At 37.8% G+C, this 24,738-nt stretch overlaps 1 protein-coding gene and 1 non-coding gene across 4 annotated transcripts in view; one reads left to right on the top strand and one right to left on the bottom strand.

Moving 5' to 3' along the window:
- Positions 1-24,738, top strand: part of inaD (inactivation no afterpotential D) — a 2,962,486-nt gene that overhangs the window by 2,006,639 nt on the left and 931,109 nt on the right. For all 3 annotated transcript variants that reach the window (XM_043429353.1, XM_043429354.1, XM_043429355.1), the window contains one exon: positions 9,627-9,728. In XM_043429353.1, the coding sequence (XP_043285288.1) occupies positions 9,627-9,728 (102 nt within the window). The remainder of the gene's footprint in view (positions 1-9,626; positions 9,729-24,738) is intronic.
- TRNAA-GGC (transfer RNA alanine (anticodon GGC)) lies at positions 4-76 on the bottom strand. Its single transcript has one exon. It is a non-coding gene; the product is annotated as a tRNA-Ala (tRNA).

Raw genomic sequence — 24,738 nt, 5'->3', positions numbered from 1 at the left:
CAGGGACTGAACCGGGGTTCGAACCCGGGATCTCTCGATGGCCGGTCGAGTGCTCTCCCAACTGAGCTATCCAGACCGCCTACCACACTTAATTCGAATCGTCCTCGTAACGTTGTATTCCACAATGTTACATAGTTTTTATGAAATTCTAGCATTTAAACTTTGATACACAGAAATTTGCTTTTTAATATCTCGATTATAACCTAAAATTGTAATAATAAAAACATCCGAACATCACTGAAGGTACCTCTGAAAATTTGTCAAACGATTCAAACTTTTCCAGAATTACTTTCCCGCAAAAAGTTTATATATCAACCAAACTTTTCTCTTCCCACCTCAAATTTTGAGGGAATCAACTATTGACTGTGTGCTAATTATTTTTATTACAACACCAAAAAACCAGTATTTTTACATCATAATTTTTTACTAAAATTGGAAAGAAAGATTTCAAGTCATTAGTGCCACCTCAAAAAAATTTTTAGAAGACCGTTAATTTTTAATTTTTAGAAAAATTTTGAAAGAATTACTTTTTCATCAACTAATAACATATCCACTTGCAATTTTGATGGGAAATAATTTTTTTTTTTTATTCACCTTAATATACACTCACACATTAGTGTAGCGTCGGACACGCTGCGGCTCACTTTATAGTGCGTTAGAAATCGTTATTTTCGTCTAAAAAAAAAAAATAAAATTATGGGTATTAACATGCTCTACAAGTTTTATATCAACAATTTTTCCGATAGCTATCATGAGAAAGAAGACACCAAAAAACAAGTTCTACTACCTCAATTTTTCATTTTCTCGTTCGATAACTCAACAACGATGAACGATAGGTGAAAAATGTATATGACCTAAATTGTAGAGGGTAAAAAATCCACAAAATAGTATGTGATTGCAATTTTCGCATATCTACAGAGAATCGAGTTAGTGCAAAAAAAACAACCCTTCTTTCAATATGGCGGAAAAAGCACATAGAAAATTTTAGACGTACTGATTGGACTATATATGAACCAAAGCGTTTCATTAGAAAGCATGTAAAAACCTTGCTTAACACTCAATAAGGGAACATACCAAGTTTTCCATACTGGATTGGCTTATGTTGACTTAGCATCCGACTATAGAAAAATATACTGGTTTTTTCATGATAGCTTTAAGGTAGGTAGATTTGTGTGGTGAAGTTTATATCGTTAGTAAACTGAGAATCAAATCCCGAAACTAGAATGTTTTCGACTGATTCTTACGCAAAAAGGTGAATAGAGATAGATAGTAAAATGATTGTATTTGATACGTAACTTTTGATTGAAAGTCTCTACAGTTACTTCAAACACACTTTGAAAATGTATGTACTGGTAGATAGTAGAATAATTTCCGACCTAGGTGTTGAGAAACTTTTTTCACTGACGTCTACATACAACCTTAAATGATTTTAGCGTCTATAATAACTGAAGAGACTTTTAATCGGAAGTTATATCTCAAAAACTGGCCCGCGCGAGTTTTTTTCACTTTGACTTGTTGGAAGAAACTGTATCTTCTTATTACCTAAAAAAAAGTTCATCTTTCCAACGTCGGGTGCTTGGTTCACACAGATTGAATTTGCATGATTCAATACTTTGCAAAACAGTAATTTAAAAAATAAACATATCGTTTTTCGTTACCAAAACTTCATTGAAAATTTTTCATTTTTCAAGTTCCATGAATGCTCGGGAAAGAAGTCTATCTGTTTTGAATTATTTGTCTCGTATTCGAGCAATTTTCAGATTATCTGGACATTACTTATTAGACTAAACCTCGATATCGGAACTTGACACTTGCATTGTTTTGATAATAATTGAATTAATTATAGGAATATTCATTGTGACTCCCAACAGGTAATCATTTCATGTGACCGCATTTTATACTGGATGTAAAAATACATCCAGTATAAAAACTTTAAAAACGTGATAATTAAAGACGTTTCGATTGGCGCTAACACCATTTCTGAGAGAGGTTGTAATGAGCGCGTTCAGAGGAAAGTAGGCCTCATACCTAAATACTTCAAATTGAAATTGGAATAATTTTAATTATTTAAAGCTGAACTACTCGGCAAATATCCGGTTCTTGAATCGTAAGTTTTAAAAATGATTAAAACTTGAAATTGTTCATTTTCAAATTGCAAAAATGATTTTTTTTACAGCATTCTTACGGAAAAAGTTTAGAAGAGAAAAACAAAGAAAAAAGATTTTGGTAATTTTTCATCTTGAAATAACATTGGTTGTTTGAGTTGGTTTTTTAAGGAGGGTGGCTACCGACGATACAATGTTGCCATGCTAAACCATGTTAAATACATAAAAAATTTCAAAATGATAAGTATTTAATAAAATTTGGTGAACATATTCTTTAGGGCCAAATTTGACAATACAAATTTTTTAAGATTTTTCTTCTGTACAGTTATCGAGTAATTGATCACTAAAGTTCAAGTGTATAAGCATAGCGTTTCCATATATATAGGTATACATTCCGGGCATAAGAAATCTGCTTTAATGCGTAATTACTCGATAACTAAGCAGAAGAAAATTTTGAAAAAAATGGTGTCTTCGCACTTGATGTTGAAGAACATTATCACCAAATTTGATCAATTTCTTATCATTTTGACGAGTCTAACCACCCTCCTTAAGTTAATGTCAGAAAAAACCCACTGATTAGCCTTTCTCCCCGTAAAAATCGGTTTAAAAATTTATATACTTTCGGGAGATGACTTTTTTTTTCAATTTTTCGTTATTTGACTTACAGCAAAAAAATTGAAGAAATTATTAAACTCTGCTTGCCTTAGTTAACTGCTTGGAAAGAAAAAAGATATTATTTCATAAACGTTCAGATGTTTTTATCGGGTTGAAGGCAAAAAAGCGTTCAATATAATAAATATTGTAAATTTATGGTGCAGATTGAAATAGATCGCCGGATACCTTGCTCAGTTGCGTATAGCGTTTGTAATTGAAGGGCGAACGGTATTTTAACAATACGTTCTGAGCGTGTCCCATCTGAACACACTCATCTCAACGTCTCTCAGAGATGGCGTTAGCTGAGAACGGAACGTTCCCTTGTTCCTACGAGAAGCGTGTATTTTCGTCTAGCGCGTTCATTAAAATTCGCTATATGGCACATTTCCTAGATTACTGAAGGGAGATAGCCAATAAGTAAAAGAAGAAGAAGAAAATTCGCTCATTCTCCTTTCTACCTTCTACCTTCTACCTTTCTAAAGCAGCACAATGAGTATAAAAATTATCCTATAAAATTATGCCCTGTTGAAATTCATAATGAATATCCTCGTAGTGAATTGTAATATGTGTGAAAGCTAAATCAAGTTTTACTAGAGCCAGCTATAGTTAATTACCTCACCTGATTTACTATAGTCGAGGTAACTTTTTCCGACCTTTTTATTCAAATTTTGCGAAGCGCAATTTTTTTATACTTTTCTAAATATGACGTTCAAAGTAGCAATATTCGGAATCCTTTTGTAGACCACGATTTGAAGCATTATATAACTCTGCAGTTATAAAGTGCACATAAATATTTTCTTAAAATATTTGTTTTTGGAAAGGTTTCCGATATGAATACATTTCATATGAATTTGGAGAACCCAGTTAAGGACTTTCTCAAAATTATACAATGAAAATGTAATTTAAGTTCATTATTATATGTTAACTACATTGGATTACATGTTTTATCAACTTCCTAATAAATATCAAGTGACGAAGAAAAATTAATACCTCACCTGTCAAACTATGGCAAAGGATTGGTTGAACCTCCCTTCTTTATAGTTTTATGGGAAAGAGATTAGAATTTTTCATTGCCATTTAATATTAATTGGAAACTCGATAAAAGATGAATACCAATGTAGTGGTTAGATAATATTGAACTTGAATAACATCCTCATTATATATTTTTGCATGTATATAATCTATAAATTACGTATAATCTATATGAATATCAATATTTTTATAAAACGTAAATAGGTATGAAGCAGGAAAGAGAAAATGCCATCATTTTATTATGAAACTACGGCAGTGGAAAGTTTAACCGGACCTCTACTATAGTTTTCCCAAAAAGCTTGCATTTCTCTACGCTGCTTGATATCGGTTCATGTCTCAATAAAACATTGATAATCATATAGATTATACAAAAAAGTAAATTTGGGGAACCCCATTCAGTACTTTCTCACAAATATGAACTGAAAATGTCATACATATTCATTATTTCCTCTCATTTATATTGGTATTCATGTATTATCCATTTTCCAATTAATATCAAGTGAAATATCAAAGAAAAATTGGTATTCTATCTGTCGAACTATCACAACAGACTGGTTGGACCACTAGTCAGAAGATTATTTCAACTACCAGTCGTTTGACATAGTTTTAATTGAAAAGTCAATAAAACATGGATATCAATGTAGATAAGAGAAAATAATGAATAAAAATAGCATTTCCAGTTTATATTTATGATAAAATACTGAATGAGGTTTCCCATATTCACTGTTATGTATAATCTTTATGAATATCAATGCTTCATTGAGATGTGAATAGCAATGGAGCAACAAAGAGAAATTGCAATTTGCTTCTCATAAAACCACAGCAGAGGAAAATTTGACCTGTCCTCTGCGACAGTTTTCCTCAGAAAAGATGGCTATTTCTCTTCATCGCCTCATTCATGTACATTATACACCACAGTGAATTTACGGAATCTGATTGAGTTCTTTCTGGAATATATACTCTGATATATTTTTATTTGTTTCGTTTACTTTTAAATAAATATCAAGCGGCGAAGAGAAATTGCAATCTTTTTCCATAAAACCACAGCGCAGGGCGGTTCTTTGCCGTAGTTTAATAGATGGAATGACAATTTTTCTTCGTCACTTGATATCAATTGGAAAGTCGATAAAGCATGGATATAGCAATATTGATGAGAGAAAATAATGAATATAAATAACATTTTTAGTTGATATTTCAGTAGTACTCAATGTGGTTTGCCAATTTCACTGTTGCATATAATCGACAAAAATATAAATGTTTCATTGATACTTGCATAGATATGAAGTGGCGAGGAGAATTTGAAATCTTTTTGGTAAAGCTGTGGTAGTGAACCGATCAAACGTTTCTCCGCTGTACATTCATGAAAAATAGATTGCAATCTCTCTCTGTGGCTTCATAGCTATTCACGTTTCAATGAATTTTTTACTAACAAGTATTTAATGACATTCTGACATCCCCTAACATGTTTTTTGAATGCACGAAAATTTCGTAGAATAAATTCTAAAAAACGATGAATGTCAGAGCTGAATGTCAGAGCTACATACCTGAGCTGTCAATGACCCCAATCCTTTTTCGTAAATTTTCACACTCTCGATATTTTCGATGATCCGGGCGATGATGGGTGCCACTCTACTCACCGTGATTTTTCTTTTTTTCACCATTTTCCCACTCAACACTCAATGCTATTATTAATAAGAGTGAAAAACGAAGAATACGAAATTAGTTTTACTGCCTTGAATTCGAGATCGTTAACCATCAAAAGATACATCGGATTCTCGAGAAGCTACAGTTGTTTATAACAACAGAACCTCAAAATTTCTATAAAGAATTGATATTGGGAGAAATTCCGAAACGATAAACACTTTCGAGTGATTTAGTTTGATTAACGATTCCGGATTCAAGCGTGAATATTTAAAAACACGATGCACACGATTTCAAGACCGTATGACAGATTTGTAGTTCGATATTTTCCCACGTAACGAACGGGCTACCTAGTACGGGTATGTTTCGCTGTAAAAATACCGAAACAGCGCTCGGTAGCCCGCTAAAACATCGCACGGTCACCCTTCTCAGGATCGAAGATCGAACTTTTTTCATTAGCACGTGGGAGATAGCGGACGATACATCGGGCGAGAGGAGTCATTTCGAGTGATAATAAACAACGTAAGTACTGAATGAAAATACATTTGTCATTAGCATAAAATATTTCAATAATGAATATTAATATGTTTCATCACGATTCAGATCAAAATGAAGCGGCGAAAGACAATTGGCATATGATCAGACAAACTATGGCAAAAGACTGATTAAACCTCTCCTTTGCTGTGGTTTCAAGGAAAAAAGATTGCAATTTCTCTTCGTCACTTCATATCTGTTCACGTCTCAATGAAACATCAGTATTCATGTAGATTATACGTAACAGTGAATTGAGTGAACTCCAGTGAGTATTTTTGCAAAAATATAAACTGATGTTATTCGAATTCATTATTATCTGTCAACTACATTGGTATCTATGTTTGAACGACTTTTGTATTAATACCAAGCGGTTGTATTAATATCAAGAAGTTTCGTTATGGCAAAACTATGGTGAAAGACTGATCAAACCATCAGTCCTTTGCCATGATTTGACAGATGCCAATTTTGCAATTGCCATTTGTGATATCAAGTGAAAAGTCAATGGAATGAGGATAGCAATGACGATGAGAGAAAATAATGAATAAAAATAGCATTCTCAATTTGTATTTGTGAGAAAGTAATCAATGAGGTTCCCCAAATTCCCTGTTATGTATAATCTTTATGAATATCAATGTTACATTAAGAGATGAATAACTATGAAGTAGCGAAGACAAATTGCAAACTCTCTCGCATAAAGCCATAGCGGAGGAAGGTTTGACGTGTCCTCTGGCACAGTTTTCCTGAAGATATTGCAATTTCTCTTCGCTGCTTCGAACCTATTCACGTCTTAATGAACCATTGATGTTCATGTAGATTTTACGTCATAGTGAATTTGAGCAGCCCGATTGAGTTCTTTTTCAAATTTATACTCTACTAATGTTATTCAAACTCATTATAATATTTTATCTACGTGGATGTTTCATTTATTTCTAAATAAATATCAAGCCGCGAAGAGAAATTGCAATCTTTTTTCCATATAACCACAGCGATGAGAGGTTTAACCAGTCCTTCGCCGTAGTTTGACAGATGAGATGCCAATTCCTCTACGACACTATACATTAATTAGAAAGTCAATAAAACATGGTTAGCAATAACGATAAGAGGAAATAATGAATCTATTTTCAGTTTATATTTGTGAGAAAGTGTTCAATGAGAATCCCCAAATTTACTGTTGCATATAATCCACATGAATATGAATGTTTCATTGATACCTGAGTAGATATGAAGTGATGCCTTGGAAGTTGAATATCGTTGAATAATGCGGGTAAGAGGATGTGCGATCGCTGTTTTTTTCTTCTGGATAAAGTGAAGCAGTCATGGCCCATCCAAAACATGCATTATCCGCCGATTTCACATTTACCACCGCTTTTTTCAACTGTATACGTTTCGCCAATGAAACGTGACATCCCGCCCGCAAAGCGTTGTACTTGTTGATGTTCACAGTTAAATTTGTTATTCATGTTAATGTCCAGCCACTGTCACTCTCCTGGAACTCCTCGAGCGATCTCAGAGTCGGCTCCACAGAGTCTGAACCTTCCTCAAAATTTTCTTCTTTTATATACGCGTTTTTTCGTTTCTGAGGTGGGGATGAGTAGGAGGGAGGAAAAATCTTGACTTTTTCTGGAAACTCGAATGTGGTACCCAGGATCTAATCGAGAAAGTGCGGTTGACTTCAAAAATCCCTTCTTGCGCCTTTTGAGAAATGCCTCTGCAGGTTTAAAAAATGTGCAACACCGGACATATAAATCTGTCATTGAGCGAGTGCATCTCTGTAAAGATTTCTAGTCCAATGTGAACATTTTTCTTTCTCTCGGAAAACATTATTCTAAACATCTCTCAAGTCAAAAGTTGGAAGGTAGGGCAGGTCCATTTTTAAAGAAATCTCATCACCATCTCACGAATGTACGAATAAATATGTAATACGGTACACATCAATTTCTCATTCGGGGTCTCCTTCGTCACGGATTCCAATAATTGAGAGCAGTTTTCTTCTCAACTGACTTTTCTCAAAACTCCGGAGGAATCATAAATCTGTCATTGGAGGGGGCATCAGCGAATTCTTTATTTCCTCAAATGTACTTTGTCTATGCAATGCCGCAGGCAAGACCGTTGCATCCCCACTCTCCCCTCCACGCACCTGGAGAACCTTCACCTTCACCATGCAGCCCCCGCAACGCGCTCCCCCGTCCCCACACCCCCCTGAGAGCATTAGAACTGGTTTTGAAAAAAGAAATCTCGTCTGAACTTGCGCCACCTCAGGAATACAAAATATGTAACACAGAACACATCAATTTGTCATTAGAAAAGTGTATCTTTGGTCACGAAGTCCGATAATTGAGATCACTTTTGAAAAGAGCAGGTCACTTTTTCAAAAGAAAATTCCTTTCAATGCAATCTGATGATCACACCGGAAACATAAATCAGTCATTCGAAGAGTGCGGCTTTTGTCATCAAAGTGCCGCCGCACCCCCGCTGTCCGAGAACCTTCCCCCTCAACATACCATGCAGCCCCGCAAAGGAAATATTTCCAGTACAATTTTGACGAAATTTAGGTCTTTTTTCGTGGAAACCAGCGTTATAAGTCGAAAATCATAAATAATCCATAGAAATTCAAACTAGAATCCTCTAGTCAACTGAACATAAATAAGGAACTTTTGAGAGAAAAGACGTGATACCAAACCATAAACTTCCCCTAGGAAAAAAAAAGGTTGGGACAAGTACAGTGATGGTCCCTCGTTTACTGATAATTCCACCATAAAAAAAAACTTAAAAAAAATGTTTATGGAAAATTGCTAAAACAGTTATTGTATAAAAAAAATACAGAACAATTTGAAAAAAATTTCACAAATCTTGAAAAAACATTATGGTTAAAAAAAACTATTCTGTATCTATTTTTTTAAGTGTCAAAAGTATCAAATAACAAGTAAAAAATAAAAAAACAAAAAATTGCGCTTGAAATCATTTTGGAAACCGATGCCTCATTCTTCTTATTTGATTCGAACAGCTAAATCAATTAAAAAAAATTCCATCTAATTTTCGTGCAGCATTAAAATTTATTATATCAATTCGAGGCCAAGTATTTTCTAATGAATTGAAAAAAGTTATCACTTGAATTCCGTGCAGCACTAAAATTTATGATATCAATCGGTGGACAAGTATTTTATTAGTAACTCCAAATTATGACTTTATTAAATTGTTCTAAGAAGCTTTTAAATCCAAAAAAAATCACATGAAAGCTAATCATTTGTTACTCTATGGTCACAGAGTCTTATAAGAAAATCGATTTTTCTTAGACTTTCAGGATCCTTTGGTATGATTCACAAAATTTAAGGTCGATTGGATCGATACATATTATGTTTAAATATGTGTTAAAAGTACTTGTCTGGTACATCATGAACTGTTACATTCGTGGTCTTTATAACCTCATTAGCATTTGAAAAGCACAAAAAAAATGTGTCTCTGATGTTTAGATCGACTATAGCATATTAAAAAAATATTAAAACGGAAGGGAGACTCCATCTAAATGCCTACTTTTAAGTGAGCATCCTTTTTGTTGCTCTTTCACGGTCAATACTAATCATGACGATAAAGCTGAAAACTGTTATTCTTTATCACAGTACTGTCTGTTTTCAAACTGAGAAACTTCTAAAAATGTTACAGGGACAATACGGATTGGGCATAATGATAATTGAAGGCAAGCACGCTGAAGTTGGACAAGGCATATTCGTATCAGACATTCAAGAGGGTAGTGCTGCAGAACAGGTAAGGTTCATTTCATACAAGAATTATCTATATGACATGTGAAGGTGTGAAGGATGAGTGGGATTCAATAGTCGAACGACCGAATTATGAAACCGTCGATATTTCGAAATTTTAGAAATCAAGAGACTCGGTAGAGTCTCGGGACAAGTACTTTGACAGCCCTGTCGTCTGCTGGCCCGAGGCTCGCCGAGTATACTTTCTCCGAATAAAACGATTCGCGGTGGTGGCGGTAAACCTGGCATGTCATTTTCTAAAATTGCAGAGCTCAGGAGATGTTTTATATCTCAAAAATTGGTTTGGAGAATAATTTGATGCCAGCTATAACCCATTTCTATGGAAGTTCGGGTCCCGGGATCCCGGCTCCAGAAATAATGAGTTGTGATTGATCAGGACACTCGCTGTACCGTTCCAGCGGAATAAAGTTTATGAATATACAGGTTGTCCCATTTTAATCTTACACCTGACTTTTCTCGGAAAATATTGCTCGGATCAAATATTGTGTGGAACAAAACTTTTAGGGGTTGAAGGGGGACGTTTGATAAAAATTGGTTTGTGGATCCAAAATTCAAAATGGCGACGTTAGAATGGCCGACATGTTTTTTTCGAATGGAAACATAACTTTTTTTCACCACCAAAAAATTTTTCAGCCCAAAAGCAACAACATTTGTTGAAAAAATTTTTTGATGAAGTTAATATTTTTTAAGTGAGAACATCATTTTCAACCATTTTAGAGGTATCCAGGATGCACCGCGAAGAGATCTTTAACGTACCAAGTGCAAGTGCGTTTGCGTGTGCGTTTGCATATGCGTGCATACGTGGAGGTGCATGTGTGTGTGTTTTTTATTTTCATTTTATTTTTCACCTTTTTTTAAAAAGAGGGGCATGCAATGCCTTTATGCCCATAGGTACGAGCTCACAAGGATTAGGTCTCTGCGGTTCGTCACTACCGCAGTATTTTCGGACTCCAAACCCTCCTTGTGAGTGTACTCTGATCCCTCCCTAGAGATGTTCAAAGATCCCTCCATTCATGTCTAAAAATGCCTGAACTCTTCTCTCAAAACCATCAACTGTGCGTAGGAGAACATCTCTCGGGATCGCACGGCAGGCAGCTCTTATCCGCTCCTTCATCTTCTCTCGTGATTCACGTCGATACAAATTTTCAGCTCGGAAGTAATTGCCCCGACACCTCCCTGAAATAAGGAGCATATCAACGATTTCGTTGGGACTGAAATCAGCCATTGTTGCTAATTTTCAGAATTTTCCAATAATTTAAGAACTTTTAAAAATTTCGAGAATCAAGAATTTTTCTCTGATTTCAGAACCTTTACAAATTTTCGATTTCGTCTTTTGCTAATGGCTGCGGAGTCAGAAGATAAACTTTTCAATTAATTTTTTATCTGTGGGCGATCACAATGACTTCTAAAATAAAAAAATCTTCTCTGATTTACAACTCAAAAGTAGGCGTAAGTCTCGCTTACGTGAACTTATGTTTCAGCGAAAGCCTCGCTTGCGTGTACTTATCTTTAAGCGTAAGCCTCGCTTACGATTAAAGGTAAGTTCACTTTGTAAGAGATTAAAGAAAACATCATTGGTAGTACTGACGTAGTCTGACTTTGCGTAGTTCTCTTACTTTAGAGTTTTAAATCAGAGAAGAATTTTTTATTTTAGAAGTCATTGTGATCGCCCACGGATGAAAAATTGATTGAAACGTTTATCTTCTGACTCCGCAGCCATTAGCAAGAGACGAAATCGAAAATTTGTAAAGGTTCTGAAATCAGAGAAAAATTCTTGATTCTCGAAATTTTTAAAAGTTCTTAAATTAGAGGAAAATTCTGAAAATTAGCAACAATGGCTGATTTCAGTCCCAATGAAATCGTTGATATGCTCCTTACACACAAACGCACTTGCACTTGGTACGTTAAAGATCTCTTCGCGGTACATCCTGGATACCTCTAAAATAGTTGAAAATGATGTTCTCACTTAAAAAATATGAACTTAATCAAAAAATTTTTTCAACAAAAGTTGTTGGTTTTGCGCTGAAAAATTATTTGGTGATGAAAAAAAGTTATGTTTCCATTCGAAAAAAACATGTCGGCCATTCTAGCGCCGCCATTTTGAATTTTGGATCCACGAACCAATTTTTATCAAACGTTCCCCTTCAACCCCTAAAAGTTTTGTTCCACACAATATTTGATCCGAGCAATATTTTCCGCGAAAAGTCAGGTGTAAGATTAAAATGGGACACCCTGTATCAAGAGACGCGGTAGCGGCTTGACGCCAAGTATTAAAAAAAAAACGAGAGTGTAAAAGAAAAATAAGCGCGAGCCCTGCCGCACTCTTATATACGCGAATATGTCGATTTATGACGTCATAACGTTTTTCAAACTGTTCTCACGGATAAATCATTGCAGTTAAAAATCTGAAAATTAATGATGATTTTTTTACGATTTTTCTCTTTCAATTGATCTATGTTGCAAGTAAATCCGTTCATTCAATCCCGAGATATGATGATTTAGACGATTAAAATCGAGTGTTTCGGTACGCGCTAGTCGCTTGGAGTCAGAAAGACTTAAGTAGCGTTTGATTACCTTTGGACATACGTCCTTTGCACGAAACGTGACTTTTGTCCCGTTTCGTTTCGCCCAGTCCACTGAACGCGATATCCCCTCTATTCGCGCCCGATCGAGCGCGAGAGACAGCGCGCGTACACTCGTTCCCTCTCTCTCCCACTCGTCGTAGAGAGATCTATACGTATATCCAAAAATGTTCTTACGTTCTTTTTAATGCTACTGCACCGCTGGTTTGGATATTTGGATCCAACATGGCGCATTTTGAAGGGAAGGCATTTAGCTTTACTTTGATGTATTCGAAAAGTCTCTACAACTTTCATTACGGGTACTATATCGTTTCAACAAACATTGATATTTTGGTTCGTTTGATTTCTTTTTCAACTGAGCCGCAAGTTCAGATAAAACATTTTGTCTCCTCAATTTTTCGATATATTTTTTTTTAATTTATTTTTCAGCGGAACTTCGGATACATTGATAGTGGTAACTGCAGTAAAACGGGGCCGGGTGGAAATTCCGAACTGTGAGAAATCAGATGGCTTGAAATTTCGAGAATCGCTCTAGTGCAATATATCTATATTTATGTAGTACCGGCTGGATTTTCGGAATTTTGAGCCTTCTGATTTCGCACAGTTCGAATTTTCAATCAATAAAACAATGGGGTTTTTTGGAAAATTTGGGAGAAAAAATTTTACTTTTTCACTTCCAACACATTCAAATTTTATCAGATTTTTTTGCAAATTTTTGTCAACCAAAAATTTCTACATTGTACGTTAATAAATTGATCTGGAATTTTCGAGAACTATAGAGCCGTATTAGAATATACACAGTGGAAAAAATTTCATTTTTACATTTGATTTTTTATTATTAACCGGTTGACTGGTAAGCTTTTTTTTCCTGATTTCCGTGCCAAAACTGGTACGAGCCAATAAATTACCACAATACCTGAAAATTTGTTTCTGGGGATTTTCGAGGTTGCTGATTTCATTCCCAATCTTAATTTTCATGTACCTACCTTCGAAAAGGATGAAAATGAGGGTTGAAAGTGAATATTTCCGATTTTCCAGCGGCATGTTTTTATGTTATATTACATGGAAAATCCAAATTTTGTAGGATGAAAATGAACAAAATTCACGATCCCCGAGGGGGTGAAAAATGAGGGTTGGAGGTAAAATTTTCAGATTTTTCAATGGGAAATTCTTATGTTATATTACATAAAAAATGTTCGTTTTTGAGTAAAAATTAAGCCCGGAACTCGATTCAGTGACACAAAAAACCCTTGTAAACCATTTTTCGTCCCAATCGGTTGAAAATTAAAAACGAGATTTCAATATGTACGCATATGATACATTATTACCAGAACTGACACGACTTTTTTTTGTATATACCAGTCAACAGGTTATACCTGATATGAGACGCCGATGCTCATTTTTTAGAAACTTGTGAATTTTGCGGATTGGGAAAAAAGTGCCGCATACGAAAGGTAGTTTCTTCGATATGAGACAAACATTTGATGGATGCTTTTTACGCAATCCACGGTATCTTTTCTACGAGTTTTTCAGGAATGCTCTTCAGTACTTCATGCCATGTCTTATAAAAGAAATCGTTCGATAAAAAATTCAAAAACAAAAATGATACTTTTTCTATTTTGGATACTCTCAAAACTTGCAATTTGAATGAAAAGTGATGGGCCGGACAAGTACTTTTAGCACATATTTAAACATAATTTGTACCGATACGAAATCGACGTTTTTTTTTTTTGGATTTGAACGTTTCTCAGAACAATTTCATATTGTGAAAAATTATGTATTATATACTAATAAAATACTTATCCTCCGATTGATGCCATAAATTGTAGTGCTGCACATAACTCAGATGGTAACTTTTTTGATTCACTTGAACTTTCTCAAGTTCCGGGTGCTTCCCGTAAGAATGAATTTCTCACGTCCTATTTGAATTTTTTTTTTCCTTTACAATATAATTACAGATTTGTATTTTTTTTAATATAATATTTTTTCATGATTTGTGAAAGCTTTTCTTAATTGTTTTGTTGAAATTATTTACAGTTGGTTTCGTAATTTTTTTTACATACCAGTATGTTTTGAATTTTTTTCACTCGTCATCCGATGTACTCGTCACTTTTGCATTTATTTGACCACGTTTTGTTCCTTTGAACCAAACGTTTTTCACGCATTACCATGGTTTAACGGATTCATTTTTTTATTCATTGCGTTTGAAATGGTTTTTTTTTATAACCTTTAGTAATGAATTGCTCATTTGAAGCAAGTTTCGAGAGAATAGATCGAACAACTTCTTATAAATCATCGTACATTTGTGTTTTGAAGTACATGAGTGTTACATGGGGTTTCACTGAGTGAGACTACTGTCCAGGTGACATAAAACATAAATGTACTTGTCTCCAATTTTTTAACAGCATTTGTGCTGTTACTTATGGTTAGATTTGACTACTTTTTGTGCACTGTGAACTTGAAAAAATTTTACAGGATATTGGAAAATCAAATTCTTCATGTTAGGGCACAATATAGAAGACATTCTGTTATTGTTAATTCATTTTTTGTTCGTACCAAGAAATGCACACTACATGTATGAGTAACATATATGTAGGGTTTATTCACTGAGACTACCGTTCAGATGTAATGATCATATTATCACCCATCAGAGTGTACTTGCGAAAACACATTTATTGAAGAATTTTTTAATTAAAATTATTCCCTGTCTCATTGAAAGAGATATCAAAAAAAAGGAAACAAACATTTTTTAATCAAATTACGGCTAATTTATTTAAAAACTCAATAAATTGGACTTCCGTTTCCGGGGTGAAAGAGTAGAGAGTGAAAGTGTAAAGTGCGGATAGAAAGTGGCAAGAAAAGAGAGTGTAGAGGGATTAGGAGCGGAAAAAAAAGCAAAGAAGTGGAAAGAGTGACAAAGGGGGCAGAGAGGGAGAGGGACAGGAAGGGGGAAGTGGGCAGTGGCAGAGAAAAAGGGACGAGAGTGGAGTGAGTGAGGTTAGGATAAGTAAACGGAGGGAAAATAGGTCAGAGGGAAAGCGATAAGGAGAGGGGAAAACGCGATAAGGAACGAAGCGAAGGTGGAGACAGGCGGAAAGTAGAGAAAAGAAGGATTCAGGACGATAGAGGTCGATAAGGAAGAGAGGGAGCAGAGGTAGATAAGGTAGGAAGGAATGAGAAAAGAGAGAGAAAAGGAAAGGAACAGGAATGAGTAGGAAGGAAGAGGGAAGTAAAAGCGGTGGAACGGTGGAAAATTGGCTAAGGGGAAAGGGAGGGTACGGAAGTCAGGGGATCGAAAGAACGGAGACGACGAAAAGGGGAAGGGAAGAAATGGAGCAGGGAAGGGGGGAGGAGGACGAAGAGAGCGAAACGGGATCTCAGAAAAGTAGAAGAGTGGGGGGATCGCCGGAGAGGAGAAGGGATGGGGGGGGGGGGTAGAAAGAATGCTAAGAGAGATGAGAGAAGAAGCGAGGTGGAATGCAAAGGAGCTGAAGGAGGATATAGCGAAGATGAGAGAAGAGATGAAAGAGAGAGAAGAAAGGTGGGAGGAAGAAAAGAGAGAAGTTAAGAGAAGGATTGAGTTAATGGAGGACAGAATAAGAAGAATAGAGGAAAGAGGAAGAGGGGGAGGAACGGAAGAAGAGGAGAAAGGAGTAGGAAACGAAGAGGGAAAGAGACTGGAAGAAATAGAGCAGAGGGTACAGATGATGGAAAGGAGGGAGGAAAGGCGGGAAAGAGAGGAGAGAAGAAGGAAAGTAATAATAAAAGGGGAGGTGGGTGAAGGGCCGGCAAGAGAGGTAGCGGATAGAGTAATGAGAATGATAGGGGTGGAGGGAAGAATGGAAGAGGTGAAGGAAATAGGAAGAGGGAGGGGAGGAAAGGGTGAGAGGACATTAGAAGTAAATCTGGGAAGTGAGGAAAAGAAGAAAGAGGTGATGTGGAATAAAAGGAATTTGAAAGGAAGAAGAGTATGGATAGAGGACGACCTAACCTGGGAGGAAAAAAGAATTCAGTGGAATATAAGGAGAATAGGGGAAGAGGAAAGAAGAAAGGGGAGAAGGGTATGGGTAGGACAGGGAAAGATAAAGATCGATGGCAGAACGCTATGGTGGGATGAGAAAGAAGGGGGTTTGAGGAACTGGAAAGGGGAAAAAGTGGAAACCGGAGAAGCGGAGCACGAAAGGAGGGAGAGGGAGAGAAGCGTGCACAGGGAAATGAGTGAGATAGGACAGGAAAAGGGGACAAAAAACGATTGAGAGAGAGGGGGGAAGAGGGGGAGGGTAAAGGACAAGAAAGAGAGAAGGGCGAGGAAACGTGGAAAATCTGCTTCTGGAACGTAGCAGGGGTGGGGAATAAGGAAGAGGATTTTTGGAGGGAAATGAAGAATTGGGAGGTGGTAGTTTTGATAGAAACATGGCAAGAGGAAAAGGGGGCTGAAAGAATAAGCGGGAGACTACCGAAGGGGTACAAGTGGAAGAGACAGTGGGCGAAAAGAGAGAATAGAAGAGGGAGGGCGAAGGGAGGGATGTGGATAGGAATAAGCGAAAGGTTGGAAATAATAGAGGAGAGGAATTGGGAGGAAGAGGAAGAGGAGGGAATAATAACGGGGAGAGTGAAAGCAGGAGAGGATACTTGGACAATAGTAGGAGTGTATGTACAAGGAGATATGGGGAAAAAAAAAGGAAGATGAGGCAGTGGATGGAGCGGCAAGAGAGTACGGAAACGACGATAATAGGAGGGGATTTTAACGCGAGAACAGGAAGGGAGGGGGGGAGAGTAAAAGGAGTAGAGGAAGGGAGAATAGAGAGGAAATCAAAAGATAGTGTAAAAAACGGGGATGGAAAGAAACTAATAGAATTGGTGGAAGAAACGGGGTGGGAGATTCTGAACGGAAATATAGAGGGAGACGAAGAAGGGGAGTATACATACACAGGAGGAAGAGGAGAAACGGTAATAGACTACGTAATAGGGGATGAGAGAACGAGAGGAAAAGTAAGGAACGTAATAGTGGAAGACAGGGTGGAGTCGGACCACCAGCCTTTGGTGGTGACAATAAGGAAGGGAGGAAGGAAGAAGGGGGGAAGAGTAGAGAGGGAGATAAGGAAAGGGAAGGGCGGAAAATGGTCGGAGAGAAAGAAAGAAGAATATAGGAAGAAGATGGAAAGAATAGAGTGGGAAGAAGGGGACATACAGGCAACAGCAGAAAGGACAAAAGAGAAGATAAAAAGAGTGATGAGGGAGAGCGAGGAAATAGAGGAAGAGAGGGAACAAAAAAAGAGAGGCGGATGGTGGGACGAGGAGTGCATAGGCAGAAAGATGGAGCTGAGAAGAGCACTAAGAGGTTGGAGGGAGGAACGGGTGGGAAGAGAAGAGTACAGGGAGAAAAGGAGGGAATACAAGGAGCTGTGTGAAGCAAAGAAAAAAGAGGAACAGGATAGATTGATTAGAGAGATAGCAGAGGCTAGGACAGAGGAGAAGGTATGGGAGATAGTGAACAGGGGGAGGAAAATTAGGAAGAAAATAGACGAGAGAATATCACTGGAGGAGTGGAAAAGATATTTTATGGAACTATTGGGGGGAAGAGAGCAAAGGGAGGAGAGAAGGATATACAGGGAGAGGCAAGGGCAGGAGGAGGAAATAAGCAGAGAGGAAATAAAGAAGGCGATAAAGAAAATAAAGGAGGGAAAATCGGTGGGAGGGGACGGAATACCGAACGAAGCATGGAAATACGGAGGGGAAAGGACGGAAGAAAGGGCGTGGGAGATATGCAGAAGAGTGTGGAGGGGAGAGGGGTGGCCTAAGGAATGGGAGGAGGGGATAATAGTACCAATAGTGAAAAAAGGGGATGGAAAGAGGGTGGAGGAGTATAGGGGGGTTACGGTAATGCCGTCGCTATATAAGATATATGCGACGGTGTTAGCAAGAAGACTGGAGAGGGAGATAGAAGAGAAGGGGATTGTGCCACCGAATCAAACGGGCTTTAGAAGAGGGACTGGAACAATAGACAGCATATACGTGATGAATTACCTGGTGGGCAGAAGATGTGTGGAAAAAAAAGGGAAAGTAATAGCGATGTTTGTGGATTTAAAGGCGGCGTTTGACTCAGTGGACAGAAAGGTGTTAGTAGAAACGATGGAAAAAAGGGGAGTAAGGGAAGGGATAAGAGAAAGGGTTAGAGAGATTTATGAGGAAACGAGGAATAAAGTAAGGGTAGGAGGAGTGGTAGGGGAGGAATTCTGGACCGTCAGGGGGGTGAGACAGGGCTGCCCACTAAGTCCGGCATTATTCAATGTATTGATATCGGACCTAGAGGAGGAAATGGCAAGGGGGAGATGGGGGGGGGGTAAAGATTGGGGGAAGAAGAATTTGCACGTTGGCGTATGCGGACGATGTAGTGATACTGGCGGAAGGGGAGGGGGAGATGAAAAGAATGATGAGCAGGTTGGAGAGATATCTAGAGGAGAAAAAACTGGAGCTGAACACGGAGAAGACGAAGGTGATGGTTTTTAGGAAGGGAGGGGGGAGAAGGAAAAAGATAGAATGGAAGTGGAAGGATAGAAGAATAGAGGAAGTGAGGGAAGTGCAATATTTAGGCTTTTGGTTTAAGAGTAACGGGGGGTTAGAAAGGCATATAAAAGATAGAGTTAGGAAAGCGGCGATAGTAATGAGACAGGTGTGGGGGATCGGGAAAAGAAAATTCGGAAAGAACTGGGAGAGGAGGATGTGGCTGTACGACTCGCTGGTGTGGACGGTGATGGCATACGGGGTGGAAATATGGGGATGGGAGGAGTGGCAGGGAATGGAAAGGCTGCAAGATAGGTATATAAGGTGGACGATGGGCTTAGAATGGACAACACCAGGGTACATGGTAAGGGAGGAGACGAAGAGGGAGAAAATAAGGACAAGAGCGGCTAGGAGGGCATGGAAGTACGAGGAGAAATTAGAGGAGGGGAGGGGAAGCGAATTAGCGAGAATCTGTTGGGAAGAGACTAGAAGGAGAGAGCAAGGAAACAGGGAGCTATCGGGATGGGAAAAAAGAAGAAAGGAAAGCAGGGAAAAGGGGAGGGTGGAGGAAAGACAAAAAATGGAAAAATGGATGGAGAGAGACAGGGAAGAACAGAGAGAAGAAAGGGAAAGGAGGATAAGGGATTCGAAATACAACAGATGGTATAGAGAGATAAGAACAGACGAAGTCCCAAAATACTTGAGGTCAGGTTGGGGGGAGGAAAGATACAGAAGGATAGGGAGATATAGATTGGGGAACGAAATGAGAGAGGGCCAGTACTGGAAGGGGGTAGAAGAGAAAAAATGCAGAGTATGTGAGGAAGAGGAAGAAACATGGGAGCATGTATTAGATATATGTGGTGGAGGGGAGGAGTCAGAGAGAGGAGTAGGAGAAAGAATTAGGGAGATTCTGGATCAAGAAGGAAAGGGGGAGGGATGGATGAAGAAGATGGAAGAAAGGAGGAGAGGGAGAAGCGAAGACCGAGGAGATGAAAGAAGAGGCACAGATGAATGAAAGAAGGAATGGAATGAAAGGGCGGAAACGGAAGTCGGAGACGGGGAGAGGGAGAGGGAGAGGGGGGAGTGAAAGAGGAGAGAGGGGGAGGAGAAGGAACACAAAGGCCGAAATAAAACGAATAGAGCAATAAGGATGTAAAGGGAAAAAAAAATGTAAAAAGGTAGAAATAGATGGAATGGAAAATGGAAAGGTAGAAGGCGAATAAAGGCGATAGTAAAGTAAGATAGAAGTAAGACGACGCGTTAGATGTAAGGTAGAATAAGAAGGAATAGAATAAGAAAGAGGAAATGTGAAACAGGAGGATGTAACCCTTAGGGGAGTCATTAAATCATTCAAACAAACTCAATAAATTAAAACGAATAATAAATTTCAATGTCGTTAAATAACGACAGGATTTCAATGACTAAGGCACTCGAATCTTTTTTCAAGATAACGCGATATTGATCGATTGGAATAATTAAATCCAACATAGGGGGTCACCCCGCATGGCGGCCGAATTTTGTAGGGTTTTTTCGCAATTTTCTTGCGGCAAAGAAAAAAAACATAGACTTTTGAAATTTAAAGGGTTTATTCAATGGTATTTCAACTCGATGGTAGAATTTTTTAACTCTGATATCTCTGGTAGATTCGGTGTAAAGCTACTCCACAGGAACCTATATGTTTCTTCATAGTCTCCACGATTCCAGGGGATCGGTTTATCTGAAATCAAAAAACCAAGGAGCGTTTGGATTAGTAAAGCAGTGGTTATCACCTGAATTAAAATTATACAGAAATATTAAACATTGAAGGATTTTTCCGTTTAGAAAAACCTTATTTCAATTTTTCAAAATGTTGCATAGGTCAATAATCCTTCAATTTCGATATTTCTGTATGATTTTAGTTCAGGCAATAGCCCACTGGTTTACAAATCAAAACGCTCCTCGGTTTTTTGATCGCAGATAAACGGGACCCCCGGGAATCGTGGACACCATGGAGAAGCATATGGGATCCTGTGGATTAATTTTACACGGAATTAACTCGAGACATCAGAGTTAAAAAATTCTATCATAAAGTTGAAATACCAATGAATAAACTCTTTAAATTTTAAGTCTGTGTTTTTTTCTCGTCGCAAAAAATAGAGGAAACCCCAAAAAATGCGGTTGCCATGGGGGGTGACCCCCTCAAGGCGAATCAGTTTTTTTGAAAATAAAAATCGTTTTATTATGCATGCAAGTTGTTTTAGGTATTTTAATACCCTCTAGGGTGGTAGTTATTTGGGATCAAATTTATTTTACCCTTTTCGCCCCCTAAATTGGTTCGAAATACATAAAAAGTAATGCTGTAATTTTGTCAGATTTGTAGAACAATGCTCAACCCTCGACCATGGGGGTTGAAGTTTTCTGTTCATAATACATGGAATTTTTCTGCGTTTGTGGTCACGATTATACTGTGGGCCTCAATACATTTGGAAAATCTTGAAATTTCCATAAATTGTTTTACAAGCATGTTGCTACACGAAAAAAATTTTCAAAACTCCTACCCTTATAATGTTGTATAGCATCACTATAAGAACCCATTAATGCGCAAAACGACAATTTTTGACACACAATTTCAAGTGCGCAGTTTTAACTAAAGAACAAAATCTGATATAGGGGGTTTTTGAGAGTGCTCTTTCAGAATCTTGCATTTATTTTGTAAAATTAAATCAAAATCTTTATTATTTATTCGTTTTTAATTGAAAAGTCAAGATTTTCTGACATTTTTTTTTTCAAAGCGATTTCCCTTACTGTTGCTGCTCTCAAATAACCATATTATCGCCAGCAAAGATGTTCTTAAGGTCTGACGAGCCCAGAACACTGGTTATAAACACTTTTTTCTTACTCAGTTTTTGCATAATGGCGGCTTTTGCAAAACAGCATGATGAAAATCTGTATGATTGATTTCTCGAAAGTCTTAACATAACAAAGAAATGTTCCAGAACAAAAAGTATTGAGAATCTTCTAAAGAATACGTGTGATTTTTTTCAAAAATTTTCTAGCTATTTTTGTATTTTTCAATTTCGATTAATTTTGTAAAATTTTTAAAGTTCTGAAAAGATTCACATTCTTTGGATGATTCTAAACAATTTTTGTTATATAATTTTTTTTTTAAGTTGAAACTTTTTAAGAAGAAATTTATGAACCTATTTATTTGTTATGCCCGAACGTGAAAACGAGAGGGCTGAGAGGGAAATAACGAATATTATAGTTACTAATCTCTCAGATAAACAAATAAATAATAGAGAAAAAGGGAGAAAAATAAAATAGTAGATGTTCGGAATAGCTATTAAAGCGCTAGGCGCACCTATGATGGTTGCTAATATTCAATATGGAATTTTAGGGAGATTGATATAGGTCAAGACACAAACAGAAAGTAAAAGTAACACGTTAGCTTGTTTATTGAAGAATCCGAATTGGGGATTTAGATTACAGACGAATAAGATCGCAGTCAACTTCCTCTTGTTTACAATCATAAGAATTATGTGAAATAAAAGGTGATACAGATTGGACTTACGGGTCGATGTTCTACGCGTAATCTGAGACGTGCTGACGCAGGGCGTTGCGGGTCTCCTCGAAGACAGTGTAGTCGGCACACTCACGTACACAAATCGCGTAGTACAATCGATAAATTTGAGTGTATGATATATTGAAATTATATTGCTGGAATTTTACTATTAGTACTTTGAAGGTTTGGATATATAAATGATCGATTAATGAGTTCTTATTTGCCTTCAAGAAGTAAAGAAACGCTGCACCTCAGTGCCTCACTAACCCTCGGGCAGTGATGCTCGATCGCGAAGATTCGAAGACGCGTAACTATTAACTATCTTGCAAGAACCTGGAACAAGACTCGGACTCAAGGTAGTGATACCTGAGGAGCTCCGCTTAGACCGAAGATTAGCGAAAGACTAATTAATTTTGGTTGCCGATTCTCTATCGATGCTTCCGATATTAGGAAATTGCAGAGTAAGAATTTAAATTGTTGAGCAATTGCGTATGCAAAAATATAAAAGTAGGTCTAAGTGAGCGGGTGTCTTTTCGGATTCTCGCAATGAATTGCGCATTTCGTTTACGTTGCTTAAAGGTTAGGGAACTTGAAATTTGTAGATTCCGTGAAATGAGTTTCGCAATTGACTAAAAGAGGTTAATTTCGTATACTAGAAAGAATTCGGTTTCACAAGAGGAAGCGATTCGTACTGAAGGTTTCGGAAATATACGATTTAGTCATAAAATACACTTATAATTTAAACTATCTAAAAAATAATTTATAAATAAATGGCTCGGCCATAACATCCCCCCCTTTGAATTGGAGTGCGGGAATGACGTTCGCGTGCTTCACGTGGCTCGTCCCCGAGTCACAGATAGTTTAAAGATGTGAAGCGTTTTAGGATACTAGAGTAATTTCGAATTTTTCACGCTTTGGTAACGGTGGTGCTGCACGGGGTGGTTCTGCAGGTAGTCGCGGAGGATTCACGGCTATCGGTGGACTGATGATATCCTTAGGATTGAAACGTGATGAGCGACGTTTTGGTGTGCAGCATGCCAGACCACAGTTGAGAAGTAGAGATAACAGGTTGTTCCGAAGTGCGTAAAGGAACAGTCCAGTTAACGCGGCTAACGACAATCCTAAGCCGCTGAAAGTCCATGTTTGTGGGTTATGATACCATCTTGCAGGCTTGCTTTTCGCTATTTCCTTCAGGTGGTTTTCGGCCATTTTAAGGCTAATATCTGCAAGATGTAGTTGGCCGTCTAACGATGTAGTTTTAGCGGAAAGAAAGATTGGTGTTAATTCGTCCGTTGCTTCTGATATAGTAGGCGACAACTGTGTGATGTTGAGTGAAGCGGGCGGGTAATAAACCTTTTGAATGGATGAGGAGATTTGGTCCATCGGCGGCAAAGTCACTTTTGTAGAGAAGGCCGTACATCCAGCGTCCATTTGTAGTATGCCCGTTTTTTGAATGGCCAAATTTGTAGAGATTCCGTTTCGGCATTGAATATGCAACGTTTCAGGGTCTATAACTGAGTAGAGCCAGCCGTGCGTATTTTCCAGATATGTCCATTGAGGTTGAGAATTTATAGTCAACCTAATTTCGCATTTTTTGAGCGTTACGGGTGTAGGCGAGAGGAGTAGTTCAGCTTCACAGGTGTCTGCCGTATGTATCTCTCGAAGAGCAACCTTTGTAGGGCATATATATGTGTCTGACTGATGGTAACATTGCTTCAGATATTCTTCATCAAAGGAGAAGAATTTGCTTCGTTCATTGCTCAAAGCGAGATATGGTTGGTTTGGTTGAACATAAGCTGTTCCTTGATTCATTTTAAGGCCAGATTGCTGCTTCAAACATGGATATAGTCGGTATAGTTGGAAGGGCGACTGTTCCAGAAGTGGTACTGTCAGGCTGATCAGGAGTAGGCCATTTCTATATTTCGTGCTTAAATGGTTGACGGTAGAAATATCCGTCGTATGGAGATCCTTTAGAGAGATAGGGAACTCGAGACTCGTGTTGCTTTTTATATGTTTCGCAGCTTCAATCAATTGGTCCAGGGAGAGCAAACTTGGATGGATTAGTCCTCGTTGTGCTTCACGTATAATATCGTGGGAAATCGTTCCTATGAAGGCTAGGGGTGCTCCCCGGCGTCTAGGTTGTCGACTTAGCGGTGACGCGACCTGCGGTGATGTAACACCTGTAATTTGGTTTCTTAGGCAATTTATTTCCTCCAGTCGATTATTCAAGCGTGCTCGTGAGATGAGGCTCTCGCACTGATCTAGCGGAAGATGAGTGCGACAGTCATTCATAAGTTGGTATGCTTGCGATGGATTCCATGGTTGATATTTGAGGAGTACTTCAGTGTCAATGTATGAGACGATTTTCC

The sequence above is a fragment of the Venturia canescens genome, chromosome 9 (assembly GCF_019457755.1).
Source record: "Venturia canescens isolate UGA chromosome 9, ASM1945775v1, whole genome shotgun sequence".
In the NCBI taxonomy this organism is placed as follows: Eukaryota; Metazoa; Arthropoda; class Insecta; order Hymenoptera; family Ichneumonidae; genus Venturia; species Venturia canescens.
The sequence above is the reverse complement of the archived record's forward strand: the minus strand, read 5'-3'. Positions and strand labels throughout refer to the sequence as shown.